Source organism: Heteronotia binoei, chromosome 12 (genome assembly GCF_032191835.1).
Source record: "Heteronotia binoei isolate CCM8104 ecotype False Entrance Well chromosome 12, APGP_CSIRO_Hbin_v1, whole genome shotgun sequence".
Lineage (NCBI taxonomy): Eukaryota > Metazoa > Chordata > Lepidosauria > Squamata > Gekkonidae > Heteronotia > Heteronotia binoei.
This window is the reverse complement of record NC_083234.1, coordinates 74,860,028-74,877,708: the sequence shown is the minus strand read 5'-3', so window position 1 is coordinate 74,877,708 and position 17,681 is coordinate 74,860,028. Positions and strand designations below refer to the sequence as shown.

The window sequence follows — 17,681 nt, the reverse complement described above, 5'->3', positions numbered from 1 at the left end:
GTTGCCGTTGCGTTTCGTGTTCCACTTGACTGTCATGGGAATAAGCTTTAAAAGGCATCAAGGTCTGCTGAAATCAGAACTATCCAGCAGAATAAAACAGCCCTGTTGAGAAGCAGATTTTGGGGCAGTGATGCTCTGTATTCTTGGTGCTTGGGGGGGGCAACTGTGGGAGGGCTTTATGAGTTCTGTCCCCGCTGGTGGACCTCCTGATGGCACCTGGATTTTTTGGCCACTGTGTGACACGGAGTGTTGGACTGGATGGGCCATTGGCCTGATCCAACATGGTTTCTCTTATGTTCTTATTTTGTGGTATAGGCCATAAAACGGTCAAATACCTTCAGCTCTGCCCATTTGCCACAGTTCGGGTGTGCCATCGGGACTCTCTGCCTTAGGCACTGGAGTATTATGGGTTGTCTCTGAGCAAAATCTCAGACACCAGAGGGGCAGATGGTCAATCATGTCTGTATTCCCAGAGGAGAGGTCTGCATCCTCTCATACTCTCAGCATCCCAGGAAAAGAGATCGTCTTCCTGTTGCAAAGAGGGTTTTTTAAAACCTTAAAATACATGAGGAGTTGGGCTTAGGCGGGGCCGGCTCTGCCACTAGGCAAACTAGGTGATTGCCTAGGGTGCTGGCCTTCTGGGGGTGCCAAACTGGGCACCCCCCATGTGACTTGGTGATGTTATTAGTGGGGGGGGGGGGCACCAGAGGTTAGCCTTGCCTAGGGTGCTAGACAGTCTAGGGCTGGCCCTGGGCTTAGGGTAGAAACAGACCCCAGAATAGGGTGGTTCTAGGGTTGCCAAGTCCAATTCAAGAAATATCTGGGGACTTTGGGGGTGGAGTCAGGAGACATTAGGGGTGGAGCCAAGAGCAAGGGTGTGACAAGCATAATTGAACGCCAAAGGGAGTTCTGGCCATCACATTTAAAGGGACGGCACACCTTTTCAATTCCTTCCTTCTATAGGAAACAATGAAGGATAGGGGCACCTTCTTTGGGGGCTCATAGAATTGGACCCCCTGGCCCAACCTTTTTGAAACTTGGGGGGGTATTTTGGGAAGAGGCACTAGAGGCTATACTGAAAAGTTGGTGCCTCTACCCCCAAAAACAGCCCCCCCAGAACCCCAAATACCTGCGGATCAATTCTCCATGATGGGAATAAATCTCCATAGGGAATAATAGAGTTCCCGGCAGACATTTCCCTCCCCTCCCCCCACTTTCTGACGACCCTGAAGCGGGGGGAGGGTCTCCAAACCTGGGGATCCCCTGCCCCCACCTGGGGATTGGCAACCCTAGGTGGTTCTCAGTTTTATCACACACTTGCCAAATCTGTAACTTGAGTTGGCGTGCCTTGTCTCACAGAATGGCCTTCTCCATCTGTATTTATTTAGGGCTGCCAGCCCTGGGTTGGGGAATACCTGGAGATTTTAAGGTGGGGGGGGGGGTGGACAGAGCCTGAGGAGAGTGAGAGGAAGACGACTGCAGATTTATTCCCCACCCTTCTCTATGAATCAGACTCAGAGCAGTTTACAATCTCCTATGTCCTCCCCCCACAACAGACACCCTGTGAGGTGGGTGGGGCTGAGAGAGCTCTCCCAGAAGCTGCCCTTTCAAGGACAACTCCTGCGAGAGCTATGACCCACCCAAGCCCATTCCAGCAGCTGCAAGCGGAGGAGTGGGGAATCAAACCCTGTTCTCCCAGATAAGTCCACACACTTAAACACGACACCAAACTAGGGGGAGGGTAAAATGCCAAGGGAGGGTAAAAGCAGCCATTTTCCCCAGGGCAACTGATTTTGGTTATCTGGAGATCAGTAGTAATAGCAGGAGATCTCCAGGTGCCACCTGGAGGAGGGCAACTCCAGCGTTTGGTGCATTACTTTGTCTGTGCATGCCTTTCCAGGTCTCTTTACGCAATCTGCATCTGGTTGCTTCGTGGCAACTATAGAATTGCATGCAGGGCTTGTTGTCTTCCGGATTCCTCTTAATGCAGTGTTACTCGGCCCAGGGTGGGATGTTGTTTTCCCACGCAGCCTGAGACACCCCCCCCTCTTTTACCTCCCCCTTCCTCCTCCTTGTCCCTTCTGGATCCAGGAAGCCGTGGCCCGTGCCATCCAAGTGGAATTCGAGCGCATGGGGAAGCCAGAAAGCTATTTCGTCCAGTTGCCCAAAGAGCTCCAGCAGAAGCGGGACCGTCTCGTTCACTGTCTGTCTGCCGTGGGGATGAAGCCCGTGGTCCCAGAAGGCACTTACTTCCTGATGGTGGATCTCTCAGAATTCAGTAAGCTTGGTTCTGAGGTTTGGTTGGATGGGCTGTTGGTTGCCTTTATTCGGCTTTGGGAGGTTCAGGTTCTTTGTGTCAGGAGTCTCTCCGGCAGCGGGGCTTGCAGCAGCCATTTATAGGGATCCCGCGGTCTCTTTAAATCCCTTCTTCAAGCCCCACTGCCAGCCTGCCTTCCCCCAGCATACCTTTTAAGATAGCATGTCTGAGACAGTGGAGGTCTGTGCGGTACAGAGAACCAAGGCCAGGCTCAAAACGTATAAAATACTTATTTAACAGAAAACGTTTACACGCATACTGTTACCACCGCACCAAACTGAGCAAGGGATGCAAAAGAAATACCTAAATGCAAAACCGCTGTCTCTGTCTCTCTATACATTCCCTGTAAGATGTTAAAATACAGGACAGGCTCTTTCATTTAGGAGTTCTAAATCTCTGCAGGGGTGTCGAACTCATTTGCTATGAGGGCTAGATATGACATAAATGAGACCTTGTCAGGCCAGGCCATCTGTGTACCTATTTAAGATTAGGTAGCAGAGTTATAAACTTTATAAAGGACACAAACACAAAGTTTTTTAAAAAATAAAATAAAACATGCTTAAAACATTAGCACTCGTTGGTCTTAAAGGTGCTTTCTGTGTATTTCTCCCATGGGATCCAGGGAACTGGGCAAAGGAAGCGCTGGATCCTTCCTTCCTGGGAAGCAGGAGGGGAAGGAGCCTCAGCCAATAGAAGGAAGAGAATATTTGCTCAGTAGCTCTGCTGTGCAATTGAGAGGGCCAGCATCCTTCTCCCTTGTTCTACTTCATCCTCACAGCCGCCCCCCCTCCCCGTGAGATAGGCAAGGCTTAGTGTGTGTGAGTGGCCCAGGGTTGCCCAGTGAACTGTATAGCAGAGTGAGGATTCGAACCTGGGTCTCCCGGATCCTAGTCTGACACCCTGAGCCCACATCATAACCCATACTCCCTCTAAACTGTGGAGTCTTGTGAGCAAAAATTCTACTTTGGGAGCTACTGGCATTAAAGTTGTGAGCAACAGAATAAAAGTTTGCTCTGGGGGCCATTTTTCTTGAGCTAAGACAAAAATGTGTGAGCCGGAAGTTAAAAAAGGTGAGCTAGCTCACACTTAACTCAGCTTAGAGGGAACACCCGTCATAACCAGCTTTGTTGTTGAGATTTTTTTGTCCTTTCTTGTAGAAGCTCCAGTGCCTGACCTCCAGGACTCTGAGGAGCCCTACGACTTTCGGTTTGTAAAGTGGATGATCAAGAACAAGGTGTGTGCCCAGGATCAGGACCGACCCTGCCATTGAGGCTTCTGGCTGACGTTAAAGGGAGGGAAATGTTTCCTTTTTTTCCTAATCTGATGGGGAGCCAATGCCATTTTGGTTTTCTGGGGAGCACCAGAATGAAGCCAGCTCCTGTTGAGCGGGACCACTGGCCCATCCAGCTCGGTAAAGCTGTCTTTGTCCTAGAATCTCACCCAGATCTCCTAGTTGAAGGTGCCAGGGCTTCTACATACACTGTGGCTGCTTTCCAGTTGAACTACAGCACCTCTTTTTGACCTTGCAAACATCCAGAGTGGGGGGAGGGAGGGAGGTAGAGGGAGGGAGGGAGCTTTCTGGGAGCATGGAGATCTGAACTCAGGTCTTTCCACTCCCTGCTCTGTGACTCCAACACAGCTGCACCCGTACAGCTCTGCCATATTCCCCTCCGGCAGAAGAACACATGGTCTTGCTAATTGGATTTCTGTGTCATGCAAGATTGTACAGAACGGAGGGAAGGGGACTCTCTCTCCTCACATCCCACCTCCCGCCTTCGCAGGGTCTAGCCGCCATCCCGGTCTCTGCCTTCTACAGCGCTCCGCAGAAGAAGAACTTCGACCGCTTCATCCGTTTCTGCTTTGCAAAGGTGAAATATCCCGGGAAGCAAAAGAGGAGGAGAGTTGGGTAGCAGCTGTCGTTCTACTTGGGGACTTTAATGGGGGAGGAGGGACATTCTGCCCAGGGTGAGCCAATCCCTAACCCTGGAAGCCTTGATTTCTCCTCTGGGCTGCTGTATTTCTTCGATCAATGCCTGGATAAAGGCAAGAGGGCTGGGGGAGCATAAATGCACCCAACGTTGTTTTATACTGAGCTAGACCATTGGTCCCTATTGTTACTCTGAGTGGCAGTGGCTGTTTGGGATAGGAGGCCGTTCTCATCACCCGCAAGCTGCCCTCCGTTGACAGCAGGTCTCAGAGGCTTTATGCTTCTACTGAGGAATGGCCTCTCACCTGTAGTCAGACAGGTCATTTGTTCACTGTCTTAGACTGAACCAGTGGGTGGCCAAACTCACTTAACGTGAGAGCTACATAGAATAAACATCAGATGTTTGAGAGCTGCAAGACACGAAGGTCAGATGTTTGAGAGCCGGAAGGAAGGAAGGAAGGAAGGGAAATAGGGAGGAGCGAGGGAGAGGTGGAAAGAAACCAACTTTGCATTCTCCAAGCTACTGACTGGCTTGGCTTGGAGAAGTTATTTAGAGCAGGGGTGGCCAACGGTAGCTCTCCAGATGTTTTTTTTTACCTACAACTCCCATCAGCCCCAGCCAGCATGGCCAATGGCTGGGGCTGATGGGAGTTGTAGGCAAAAAGCATCTGGAGAGCTACCGTTGGCCACTCCTGATTTAAAGAAAGATATGCCTTTTCCAAGCTGACCAATGGAGCAGTGGGGGCTTCAAGAGCCACACAATATGTGTGAAAGAGCCACATGTGGCTCCCGAGCCGCAGTTTGGCCATCCCTAGTCTAGAATAACATAAGCTGGCATCTGCAAATTTTGCCATTTTATGAGCTATATGTAGGGATGGGGAGGGACAGCAGTAAGGTACAGTCCAGTCTCATCAGATCTCAGAAGCGAAGCAAGGTTGGTCCTTGGGTGGCAGTTCACCAAGGAAGGCTCTGCAGAGGAAAGCCATGGCTTCTCTGCTTCCCACTTGCCTTGAAGGCCCCTCGCTGGGGTTGCTACAAGATGGCTGCGTGTACAAATCTAGTGACATGATGCTTTGTGGGTGCTTGCGGACGGTACACATTCCAGAGGCAGGGGACCAGGCATCTTGCTCGGGAACACTGTGCGTGGAAATGTACGATCCACCATTGCACCCTGCATGTTTCTCCCAGCCTGGTTCACATCTGGCATCCAAGGAAGGCGGGGAGAAAAGTATCTGGGGTGACGGCATTCGTGGAGGATGAGGGCTCAGGGCCCTTTGAACCGCATATCTCTTTTGGGTGGTTAAAAGTTTAAACACAAGCATGCACATAAGTGTGTGTGCGTTCACAGGCACGCTACTCGAACGGGTCAGGCACGCCATGGCCAGCCACAGCCGCTGCTGTGGCACCTCTCCTGGGTGGGACAAACAGCTTATCACACAAACAAAAGGACTGGGGTCAGGAGCAGGCCTCAGACTCAGCAGGAGCTCACAGGAGCACAGCTCCTGAACCTTTCTGAGTAGGCTTGCCGATCCCCAGGTCTCAGGAGGGGTTCTCCCGCTTTCCCAGTCAGCTGGCCGGCGGGGGAAGCCTCGCCCCCGCAGCTACCATGTGCCTTTTCACCTCTGGAGGCTTCAGACTACACTTGGAAAGGTGACGTGTCTGCGTCTTTAAGGCTGAAAGGGGCCGGGGGGAGTAGGCAGAAGAACATGGCTGCTCCCAGACCCTCCATTGGTTGCGCAATCTTTGCAGAGGTCGTTTGCATAGGAAAGGTAAACTTGAACCTTTGGTTGCTCTGTGTTACTGTGAAGAAGTTGGAAGTTCAGCAGCTTGTGAGTAGAGATGCCAATCCCCTGCTTCAGAGTCATCAGAAACGGGGGAGGAGGGAGGGAAATGTCTGCTGGGCGCTTCATTATTCCCTAAGGAGATCGATTCTCATAGGGGATAATAGAGAATTGATCTGGAGGTATCTGGGGCTTTGGGGGGGCTGTTTTTTGAGGCAGAGGCACCAAATTTTCAGCATAGCGTCTGATGACTCTCCTCAAAATGCTCTCCAAATTTCAAAAATTTTGGACCAGGGGGTCCAATTCTATGATCCCCGAAAGAAGGTGCCCCTATCCTTCATTATTTCTAACGCAGGGAAGGCATTTAAAAGGTGTGCGGTTCCTTTAAATGTGATGGCCAGAACTCCCTTTGGAGTTCAATTGTGCTTGTCACAACTTTGTTTATGGCTTCACCCCCAATGTCTCCTGGTTCCACCCCCAAAGTCCCCAGATATTTCTTGAATTGGACTTGGCAACCCTATTTCTGAGGGTTCCCCCTCTTCCTCCCCACCTACCTTGTCCATTGACTAGTAGGTGCAGCTGCATAACAATGCCTGGATTAGGAGAGCAGCCAGCCAGCCCCCAGGGGCTTTGCCATGCCCCCCAGAAGCCCTCATTAACCCATCACCCTTTCTCCACTTCTTATGTGATTTTGGTTGGCGGGTGTCTTGCTGGCCTTTTGACTGGGGGCGGTCAAGGAGAGCCCCAGGTGAGTGAGGTCTGCATGTGCTGGCTGGATCTCTCTCCAGCCCAAGCAGGCCTCGCTTGCCCTGGGCTCTCCTTTCTTGCATTGGGTTGCTTTTGGCTGGGGAGGGCAGCATATGCTAATGAGTTATCCTAATGAGCTCTGCCACCTATTTTTCTACAAAACAACCCCTGGTCAGGAGGATCTTGGTGATGCCAATAAATGTTACAATTTTTGCTTCCTCCTTAGGAGAACGCCACTCTAGATGCCGCAGCTGCCATCTTGCAACAGTGGAGTCAGACGAGACCTGGCCAATAAGCGATCCCTTGGGAGTGGGCTGTGTAACTGGAGCTTCGGTGCAAGCAGGGAAAGGAGCCCTCTCGTCCAAGTTTCCTGCTACTGAACTGCATCCTGGGAAGTCAAAGGGCTGTGGCTCTCTACAAGCAAGGAAGTATTCTTTCTCAGGGGTTGATGGTTAATTTCTTTTTTTTCTGACCCCCCCAGGATTTGTGAAACTCTGGGGCATGCTGGAGTAATCCTAAAGAAGAATGTTTTTGCTGTGATTCCAAGGACTGGGGAGGATTTTGAGCAAGGAGCCAAATACACTCGTGTGGTTGGGTCAGTTTTTGGGGTTTCTTGGAATTTGTGGTCACGTTTGAGCTTCCCTGATACAGGATCTCTCTCTCTCTCTCTCTCTCTGTCTCTCTCTCTCTGCTTCTTAATGACATTTATTCCCTATTTCTAAAGGCCATTAGCCTTCAGCACATGACATAGTTGTGTTACAGGCAAAGCAGGAGGAAGGCAATCATGTCTGCTAGTCTCACCCTCCCCACACCTGCGCATACCATCTGCACACACATAGACTCTCTTCGAAGGCTCCCGAAGAACCGCATTGCACAGTGCGAAGGTGTGTATTGGGAGGAACGTATTTGGACCCGAGGCCTGATGAGAGTGATCCTGCTCTCCCTTTGCACATTGCCTCTACGGGTTTAAGCACCAAGGCAACTCCTGTCGGTCCTGCGATCCTCCTAGTTCTGCCGTGTTGCAGTCTAGGAAAGCAGTTAAGGAAACTGTACCACTAGGAAAGCAGTCAAGGAAAATTGTAGCACTGATTGCCAATAAAGGAAATGTTGTGTAAAGAAAGTGGATTGGCATTGTGGATTCACGGGATGCAGAAAACAAAGCCAAGACTGGAGCTAAGATTGTAGCAGCGCTCAAGTATGGAAGCACAGAACCGGGAAGTCTGAGTGGGTGTGGCATGACGGCAGGTGTGCTCAGAGGTGCTCAGTGCCACACTACCTGCAACTGCCGCCCTTGCTGCCACAGGGGGCAGGGAGCCAGGGGCATAGGGCACCAAAAACTCTGGCGGCAACTCTGCTCTGGTGAGGGCTTGGACAAGAGACCGCCGAAGATGGCCAGGGTGGTTCGGGCGATGGCAAACCACCTCTGTTAGTTCCTTGCCTCGAACACCCTACACTTTACTACCTTGTCCACCAAAGCCATCTGGCTGAATAGAAGTCTTGAACTAACACTGTGTTAACGCAACTTCCAGAGTTGCAAAACACACAGAGATTTTTGGGGAGGGAGGGAGGGCAGGGTTTGAGGATGGCACAATGCCAGCACATCCACCCTGCAAAACAGTCACTTTCTGTAGGGGAACTGATCTCTGTAGTCAGGAGATCACCAGGTATTACCTGGAGTTTGGCAACCCTAGCAACTCCCCTATACTCCATCCTATACATTGGTCTGAAGCAACAGTACAAAGTTTGAGCCCAGTGGCAACTTGAGACGGACTTTAAATTCTGGGTCTAAGCTTCCGTGTGCAGGCACACTTCTTCACCTATCAGAAGAGGTGCGCATGCAAATGAAAGATACCTGAAGAAGTGTGCCTGCACCCAGAATCAGGGCCTTTTTTGTAGAAAAAGCCCAGCAGGAACTCATTGGCATATTACGCCACATTCCATGACATCATCAATGTTCAGCATCATTTTTTGTTCTACAAAAAAGCCCGGCAAGAGTTCATATGCATATTAGGCCATATCCCTTGACATTATCATTATTTAGCATAGGGCTATTTGTAAAAAAAAGCCCAGCAAGAGTTCATTTGCATATTAGGCCACACCCTCTGATGCCAAGCCAGCCGGAACTGCGTTCCTGTGCATTCCTGCCTTTTAAAAAAAAAAGCCCTGCCCAGAATTAAACTTCGTTGGTCTTAACGGTGCCCCTGGACACAAACTTTGTCCCACTAGAAACAGAGCGTTACAGCAACAGACCCAAAGTGTCATTCCAAGTACTGTTAAAGGGTTTCAGTTTGGGGAGCAGCAATCGCTGCGTAAAGGGCAGGTCAGCTGCGGAGCATCTTGCCGGGTTGCAGGACTCCAGATAACAAACTGCAGCAATGAGGGCTTTTTTTGGAGAGTAAGCCCAGCATGGACTCATTTGCATACTAGGCCACACCCCTTGACATCACCATTGTTTCACACACAGCTTTTTTGTAGAAAAAGCCCAGCAGGAAGTCATTTGCATATTAGGCCACACACCCCTGACGTCACCATTGTTTTGCACAGGGCTTTTTTTGTAGCAGCAGCCCAGCAGGAACTCGTTTCAATATTAGGCCACACCCCCTGACATCACCATTGTTTGGCACAGGGCTTTTTTGTAGAAGCAGCCCAGCAGGAACTCACTAGCATATCAGGCCACACCCCCTGTCTCTCTTGGAACTGAGATGTCAGAGGCGGAAGTAAACAGACCCACCCACCCCCGCCGCACTTATCCCAATAGCGAGAAACGGGCAAGACTCCTTCACGGCAACAGCAGCGCAAGCGCACAAAGGGGGCGGGGCTGCGAATGGGACGCGCCCCTCTCCCCCTTTCGCCCCGCCCCTCACTCGCCGCTTGGGGAGTCCTCGTGACGTCACGTGGTGGGCAGTCCGAGGTCGACTCCGTCGGATCCAATCAGAGGCTTGCGAAGGCGAGGGAGGCGGAAGCGGCCAGGAGCTGCTCGGCGGGAACATGGCGGAGAGGAGCCGGGCGAAGGTGCACGTGGGATGGCGGAAGGAGGTGGCGAGTGAGGGGCGGTGGGCGCCTCGGGCTGGGGGAAGTGGCGGGGAGGGACGGAGCCGGGGTGTGGGAATAGCCCAGGGGCGGCCAGACTTGCTTAATGAAAGAGCCGCAGAGAATAAACGTGAGACGTTTGAGAGCCACAAGGCAAGCAGGCAGACAGGAAAGATGGAAAGAAAGCAGCTTTAAATGCCTTCTCCAAGCCACCAACCAATGGGGTGATAGGGGCTTCAAGAACCGCGCAGTGTGTGTGGAAGAACCACATGTGGCTCCTGAGCCACAGTTTGAACACCCCGGAAATAGACCGACCATGCTTGGGCAGACTTAAAGGGGGGCATCATCTAGAGCAGGGCTGGCCAAACTTGCTTAAGGTAAGAGCCACATAGAATAAACATCAGGTGTTTGAGAGCTGCAAGACAGGAACATCAGATCTTTGAGAGCCCCAAGGAAGGAAGGAAGGAAAATGGGGGAGAGAGGGAGAGGGGGAAAGAAAGCAACTTTAACTTGAGATGCATTCTCCAAGCTGTTGAAAAATGCCTGCTGCAAGCCACCCAACAAAGCAGAGAAGGCTTCAAGAGCCACACAATATATGTGAAAGAACCATGTGTGGCTCCCGAGCTGCAGTTTGGCCACCCCTGATCTAGGCTGAGGCGAATCTTTCAGAGACTCGCAAACAGAGCATGAAAACTACAGCTTGTCCTCTGCTGTGTCATAGCTGGTCTTCCAAGGTAGACTGTCTTGGAATGTGGAACTTCTGCTCCTCGCTTTAAGGCTGTGTGAACTCATCCGGGTGGGTTTGCCAGGAACACCCTTATATAAATTAGTTGTGGCAATTTCTGTCTTTGTCCTTAGCAGTGGAAAAGATCCAGAGTACCAACAAAATTTGTGGAAGGGGAGGAGCTTTCATGTGTCACTGCTCAGTTCTTGAGATAGCTTAACAGGACTACCTGTCTTGATCTGTCTTCATCTTTCTTCTCCAGGGTGAAGGGAAAAAGATTGACTGGCGCAAATGGAAGCAAGAAAGTAAGGGTGCTTTTTGGATCCTCTAATAATTTCATAATTTTGTAAATCTTTTAAAAATAGCCACGAGTTTCATCAAAAGCAAGCCTCTTTCTTTCAAGGAACGGGTCCAGAGGAGGGCAGCGAAGATGGTGAGGGGTCTGGAGACCAAGTCCTATGAGGAAAGGTTGAAGGAGCTGGGGGTGTTTAGCCTGAAGAGGAGGCGGCTGAGAGGTCGTAGGATCACCATCTTCAAGTACTTGAAGGGCTGACATATAGAGGATGGTGTGGAATTGTTTTCTGTGGCCCTGGAAGGTAGGACCAGAAACAATGGGTTGAAATTAAATCTGAAGCGTTTCTGGCTCAACATTAGGAAGAACGTCCTGACCGTTAGAGCAATTCCTCAGTGGAACAGGCTTCCTCGGGAGGTGGTGGGCTCTCTTTCCTTGGAGGTTTTTAAACAGAGGCTAGATGGCCATCTGACAGCGATGAAGATCCTGTGAATTTAGGGGGAGGTGTTTGTGAGTTTCCTGCATTGTGCAGGGGGTTGGACTAGATGCCATTAGAGGTCCCTTCCAACTCTATGATTCTAAGGTGATCAGTCCACCATTAGACACGTTCAAAACCAGAAAATGGCCTTTTGGGCCCCAAGTTGGATTTTCCAGAAGAACTGGCATCAGGAAATGTTCCAAAACATTTTCCAGAGCCCTAAGTAGTGTGTGAACTGATTTAGCATGTTTAATTTTACTTACATTACTTACTAAACAAAAATGTCAAAATATCCCATGTCAGCTTTGTGTCCCAGTACCAACAGATACATGATGTGAAATATTTGATTATCGGGGGAAGAATTCAAACGTGGGTTAAATTCAAATTTATCTGAAAATTATTCTTACCGGAATAATGCTTGTAAAAATTTAAAGCATGGACCTCCCTTGAATAGCCTAGACCAGTATTCCTCAACTTTTTTGGCACCAGGGACCAGTTTTGTGGAAGACAATATTTGCACGGACTGTGGGGGGAGGGACACGATGGTTTCGGGATGGTACAATTGTGCACTTTATTTTGGTGTGGTGGGAACCGACTTTGATTCCCCACTCCTCCACTTGCAGCTGCTGGAATGGCCTTGGGTCAGCCATAGCTCCCGTAGAGTTGCCCTTGAAAGGGCAGCTCCTGGAAGAGCTCTCTCAGCCACACCCACCTCACAGAGTGTCTGTTGTGGGGGAGGAAGATAAAGGAGATTGTGAGCCACTCAGAGTGGAGGGCGATATTGGATATAAATCCAATGTATTATTATTATTACATTGTAATATATAATGAAATAATTATGCAACTGGGGGTTGGGGACCCCTGGCCTAGACCAGCCTGAGCTTGTCAGATCTCAGAAGCTAAGTTTGGTGTAGTGGTTAAGTGTGCAGACTCTTATCTGGGAGAACCGGGTTTGATTCCCCACTCCTCCACTTGCACCTGCTAGCATGGCCTTGGGTCAGCCATAGCTCTGGCAGAGGTTGTCCTTGAAAGGGCAGCTGTTGTGAGAGCCCTCTCCAGCCCCACCCACCTCACAGGGTGTCTGTTGTGGGGGAGGAAGGTTAAGGAGATTGTGAGCCGCTCTGAGACTCTTCGGAGTGGAGGGCGGGATATAAATCCAATATCTTCTTCTTCTTCATCTTCTAAGTAGGGTCGGCCCTGTTCAGTGTTTGGATGGGAGCCCCCCAAGGAAGTCCGGGGTTGCTATGCAGAGGCAGGCAATTGCAAACTGCCTCTGCTTGTCTCCTATCTTGAAAATCTCATCAGGAGTTGGCTTGGTAGCACTTATTGTTATCCCCTTACATTGTTTAAACGTAAGGGCAAAAACACAAAGGCGCAGGAAACTGTTGACACGTATCATTTGAACACTCCCAACGAACTGTGCTTCATATTCCTTGGAGGGGGCTTTCTACCCATCAACAGAATGTAGGGACGGTGGCTCGGTGGCGGAGCATCTGATTGGGAAGCAGAAGGTCCCAGGTCCCTGGCATCTCCAACTAAAAAGGGTCCAGGCAAAAAGGTGTGGAAAACCTCAGCTTGAGACTCTGGAGAAAGAGCCGCTGCCAGTCTGAGTAGACAATACTGACTTTGATGGACCCAGGGTCTGATTCAATATAAGGCAGCTTCATATGTTCATATGTAGCTCTCCTTTCTGGAGGTTGTTAGGGCTTCTCGGTTTTCACTGTCGCTCTCTGTACCATCAGATGCTTTACTGGTTAGTTCTGTATCAGATTAGTAACTGCAATATACCTCCCAGTTTGAGTTTTATGTTTGTTTTGAACTGTGCATTGTGCCTGGTGAATGACTATCTTGCTTTTTAAAATGCGGCTCGTTTTATGTATTTGTGGGGCCGGAAGGCAGCAGGTTTTAGCCTGATCTCGGAAGCTAAGCAGGGTCCGTAGTACTTGAAAGGGAGACCACCAAGGAAGTCTCTGCAGAGGAAGGCAATGACAAGCCACCACTGCTTTTCGCTTGCCTTGAAAGCCCCTTGCTGGGGTCATCGTAAGTCAGCTGTGACTTCATGGTACTTTGCACACAGGGCCGGATTAACAGCCTGTGGGTCCCCATGCCTTAGGGGCCCCAGGCTGGTTTTCCCCCCTGGTTTTTCCCCTGCTTGCAGCCCTCTCAACCTGCACAAGCTGCCAGCATCTGAGCCGCTCTTTGCCCGACTTTCCTGGTGCGGCTGCTGCTGGCATCATTGCCAAGTTTGCCTCTCTCTGCCTCTCCCCCGCAGCTTTGTCAAAGGGGCTTTGGAGAAGGGGCCTGCAGGCTGCAGCAGAGGCCACGGGTGGCGGGGCAGGCGCTCCGACTCAAATAATTTGCGAGGGGGCCTTAAGATTTCGACTGCCTAGGGGCCTCCATAGGGTTTAATCTGGCACAGTTTGCACAAACATGTATTAGTGCGTTTGTTCCTTCCCGCCCCCACCATTTACAGGGCAATAAAAGATACATGTATGCTCTCACACACAGTTCCTAGTGACAGTCACCTGAAACGTTTCTTACAACTTTGAAACTGCCAAGCATACCTGATCTTGTATGGGCAATGGCAATGGTATTGGCTATTAAGTGAGATAGATTTTTATCAAACGATGACTTCAGACTTGGAAAACTTCCTAGCCTGCATCTCTGCTTCGGATTACGTTTTTACTAAAATTTTGGAAGACACCTGCTGCTGATTGCGCTAGTGTGGGTCAGAAACATGCAGAAAAGGGCAACAGAAACAATCCCAGGGTTGGTGTGTTTTCCCAGGAAGGAGAAGCTAAAATATTTTGGACTTCTCAGTTTGAACATAAGATGAGGAAGGAACATGATAGAAGCTTATAAACGAGGGATGATGTGGAGAAAGTGGCCAGAGAGAACTTCTTTTTCTTAAAGTTACTAAAACTTCGGGGGAAAGGTGGGCACCCTTTGAAGTTGGTGGACAGGCAAAAAGTACTTTGCACAGTGCAAGGTTAACGTGAGAAACTCACTGCAATGTGTCTTGGGGGTGGCCGCTAACATAGGCTGGTTCAAATGAGGATTACATGGATTCATGGATCCATTAAGGATTTAGCTCATGGGATATTTACAGAAGCGGCCCCGTGGCGCAGAGTGGTAAAGCAGCAGTACTGTGGTCTGAATTCTCTGCTCACGACCTGAGTTCGATTCCAGCGGAAGCTGGATTCAGGTAGCCAGCCCAAGGTTGACTCAGCCTTCCATCCTTCCGAGGTTGGTCAAATGAGTACCCAGCTTGCTGGGGGGAAAGTGTAAAAGACTGGGGAAGGCAATGGCAAACCAGCCCGTAAAAAGTCTGCTGTGAAAACGTGAAAGCGACATCACCCAGAGTCGGAAACGACTAGTGCTTGCACAGGAGACCTTTCCTTTCCCTATTTACAGAGGGTTGGACAGGCTCAGAGAGAGCATCTGGCCCTTGAAAAAATATTCAGCCTTTGATTTCCCGATCCCCATTAATTCCAGTATCGTCTTCCTTTGGTGAAGTTTTAAATCCTGTCACTGACAGGCGCCATTTTTATCTTGACTTGTTAACTGCACCCTTTCTTTCCATCTTCCAGGAAAGGAGGAGAAGAAAAAATGGAAAGAGATAAAGCTGCTGAGAAAACTAGAGAAGAAGAAAATGCAGGAGCAGATGGAGAAAAAGAAGGAAGAGGTGGAGCCCCAGGAAGATAAAGGTAGCCCCTTCTGGGAATGGGATGGAAATGGGATTGAGTACCAGACTATTCAGGAGAGGGGCTGTGGCTCAGTGGAAGAGCCTTTGTTCTGAACACAGAAGGTCCCAGGTTTGATCCCTGACAGTGCCAGTTTAAAAAAAAGAAAAGAAATTTAAAAAGAATCAGTTAGTAGGTGATGCAAAAATTCTCCACCTGATACCCTGGAGATCTGCTGCCAGCCAGAGTAGACAGTACTGACCAGGATTGACCAAGGGTGCTGCTTCATGTGTCCATCATATCCCAGGGAGAGTGGTACAATGGAATACGGGTGACCAAACTGCGTCTTTGGAGCCACATGTGGCTCTTTCACACATGTTGTGTGCAGTGTTCCCTCTAAGCACGGTTTTTTAGCCTCCAGCTCACACATTTTTGTCTTAGCTCAAGGAAAAATGACCCCAGGGCACGCTATTTTATGCAGCAGCTCACAACTTTAATGCCTGTAGCTCACAAAGTAGAATTTTTGCTCATAAGACTCCAAAGCTTAGAGGGAGCATTGGTTGTGTGGCTCTTGAAGCCCCCTCCACCCTGTCAGCCAGCTTGGAGAAGGCATTTCTCTCTTTAAGTCACTTCGCCAAGTCAGCTGCTGACTTGGAGAATGCATTTAAAGTTGCTTTTTTCCACCTCTACCTCCCTCATCTATTTTCCTTCCTTCCTTCCTTCCTTCCTTCCTTCCTTCCTTCCTTCCTTCCTTCCTTCCTTCCTTCCTTCCTTCCTTCCTTCCTTCCTTCCTTCCTTCCTTCCTTCCTTCCTTCCTTCCTTCCTTCCTTCCTTCCTTCCTTCCTTCCTTCCTGTCTTGCAACTCTCAAACATCTGACATTCATGTCTTGTGGCTCTCAAACATCTGACGTTTATTCTGCGTGGCTCTTACGTTAAGCAAGTTTGGCCATCCCTGGTATCGCACTTCAGTAAATCTCTACGTTGGCTCTCTGTCCTCTCTTAGATCCAGCATAAATCCCCTGAAAGCCTTGCATGGCTTTGTGCTGCCTCAGTCTCTCTCCAATAGAATCCCAATACACCCCAATCTGAATCCTTTTGTACTCCAGCTTCAGCACCGTCCTGCTTCTACAAATAGCTCTGCCCTTTCTTCTTCACTGCCCCTGATCAGGAGTGGCCAAACTTCCTTAACGTAAGAGCCACATAGAATAAATGTCAGGTGCTTGAGAGCCGCAAGACATGAATGTCAGATGTTTGAGGGCCACAAGACAGGAATGCAGGCAAATAGATGGAGGGAGAGGTGGAAAGAAAGGAACTTTAATTTTAAAAGCATGCTCCAAGCTGATGGCTGGCTTGGCTTCGAGAAGTGATTTAAAGAGACAAACGCCTTCTCCCTTCTGGCCGATGGGGCAGTGGGGACTTCAAGAGCCACACAATACAGATGTCCCGAGCCACAGTTTGGACAACCCTGCCTTAGATGGCCTCCTGGAACACCTGCTTGAAGTTGGCTCCATTTTCAAAACTCCTGTTCTGTAACACTTTGGCACTGCCCCCTTGGTCCTTGCTCCCCTCCCCTATGGAAGCCAAATGCATCTGTGGCTGGAATGAATGCATCGCCGTACCCCTCCGCCCTCCTTCCCTTCTGTCAAGTTGTAGATTGCATGCCTTGCATTAATCTGTTGAGTGCATTGATAACACTTTATAAAACATCTAAATAATAGGGTTTGTAGAATCTTTCGGGTACGAAACGTCTGGAAGGAAAACTTTCTCCAGTAGAACACGGCACTTGATCCCGAAAGATTCTACAAACCCTAATGATGTTACCAGCCGTGAAAACCTGAAATCTTTGATAACATCTAAATAATAGCCTGGCTTGAATGAAATGCCAACGTGAATGGGCTTCGGCGCCCCAACCAAAAGGCTGTTGTCTACCTAATGGGGGTCTGGGAGTAAATTTCCGAAGCTTCTGCCTTTGCAGTCTTAACGGCTCCTGTTTCTTAGGGCGTCACTATACAGTCAGCGTCGCCCTTCCGGGCTCCATTCTCAACAACGCACAGTCACCAGAGCTGCGGACGTACCTTGCCGGTCAGATCGCCCGGGCCTGCACCATCTTCTGCGTGGATGAGATTGTGGTATTTGATGAGCAAGGCGAAGATTCCAAGTGAGAACACACCCTCTTGGGTCACTGAGGTGAACCTCGGGCCCAGCCCCTGTGTCCCTTGGCACTCCTTTGGACTCTTCTCTGCATGAAACACTAAATAGACATGGCGGGAAGGCATGAAAAGAGCCCTTGGATAAGGGGTCCCCAGCATGGTATCTGTGGGCACCAGGGTGCCTGTTGACACCTTTCCTGGTGCCCACCGAGTGTTTTAAGGAAGTGGGTGGGGCTTCTGCCCAGTGGCGCTTCTGAATGCCGTTGGAGATTTGACTGACTTCTCAGATTTTTAGAAATGTTTCTGCGGCAGCCATGCTGTGGCTGGCTCCGCTCCCTGTGGCCAGCAGCCATTTTGTGTCTGGGCCCACCAGGCTGCGCCAGAATTCCAAAGGTAATCAAAGGCTCCAAAAAGTTGGGAAGCTCTTCTCTGCATGGTCAGAAGCCTCCAGCTGACAGTAGCTTCTGTTGGTCCCCAGAGCTGCTGTACGTTGGCCAGAGGACACAGTTGCAGCCCTCTCTTGATTATTGTTGTTGTTATTGTTGTTGTTAT

The 17,681-nt window shown here is 49.9% G+C and overlaps 2 protein-coding genes across 4 annotated transcripts in view; both read left to right on the top strand.

Annotated features, from left to right (window-relative positions):
• KYAT1 (kynurenine aminotransferase 1) overlaps positions 1–7,892 on the top strand; it is a 40,560-nt gene extending 32,668 nt beyond the window's left edge. For both annotated transcript variants that reach the window (XM_060250513.1, XM_060250515.1), the window contains 4 exons: positions 2,092–2,278; positions 3,475–3,551; positions 4,099–4,185; positions 6,999–7,892. In XM_060250513.1, coding sequence (XP_060106496.1) covers positions 2,092–2,278; positions 3,475–3,551; positions 4,099–4,185; positions 6,999–7,067 — 420 coding nt within the window. In that variant the 3' untranslated portion in view covers positions 7,068–7,892. The remainder of the gene's footprint in view (positions 1–2,091; positions 2,279–3,474; positions 3,552–4,098; positions 4,186–6,998) is intronic.
• Positions 7,893–9,676: 1,784 nt separating this feature from the next.
• Positions 9,677–17,681, top strand: part of SPOUT1 (SPOUT domain containing methyltransferase 1) — a 28,330-nt gene continuing 20,325 nt past the window's right edge. Inside the window, exons 1-4 of one of the 2 annotated variants that reach the window (XM_060250517.1) lie at positions 9,677–9,784; positions 10,789–10,831; positions 14,887–15,003; positions 16,978–17,137. In XM_060250517.1, the coding sequence (XP_060106500.1) occupies positions 9,761–9,784; positions 10,789–10,831; positions 14,887–15,003; positions 16,978–17,137 (344 nt within the window). In that variant the 5' untranslated portion in view covers positions 9,677–9,760. The other variant, XM_060250516.1, reaches the window with a different exon arrangement.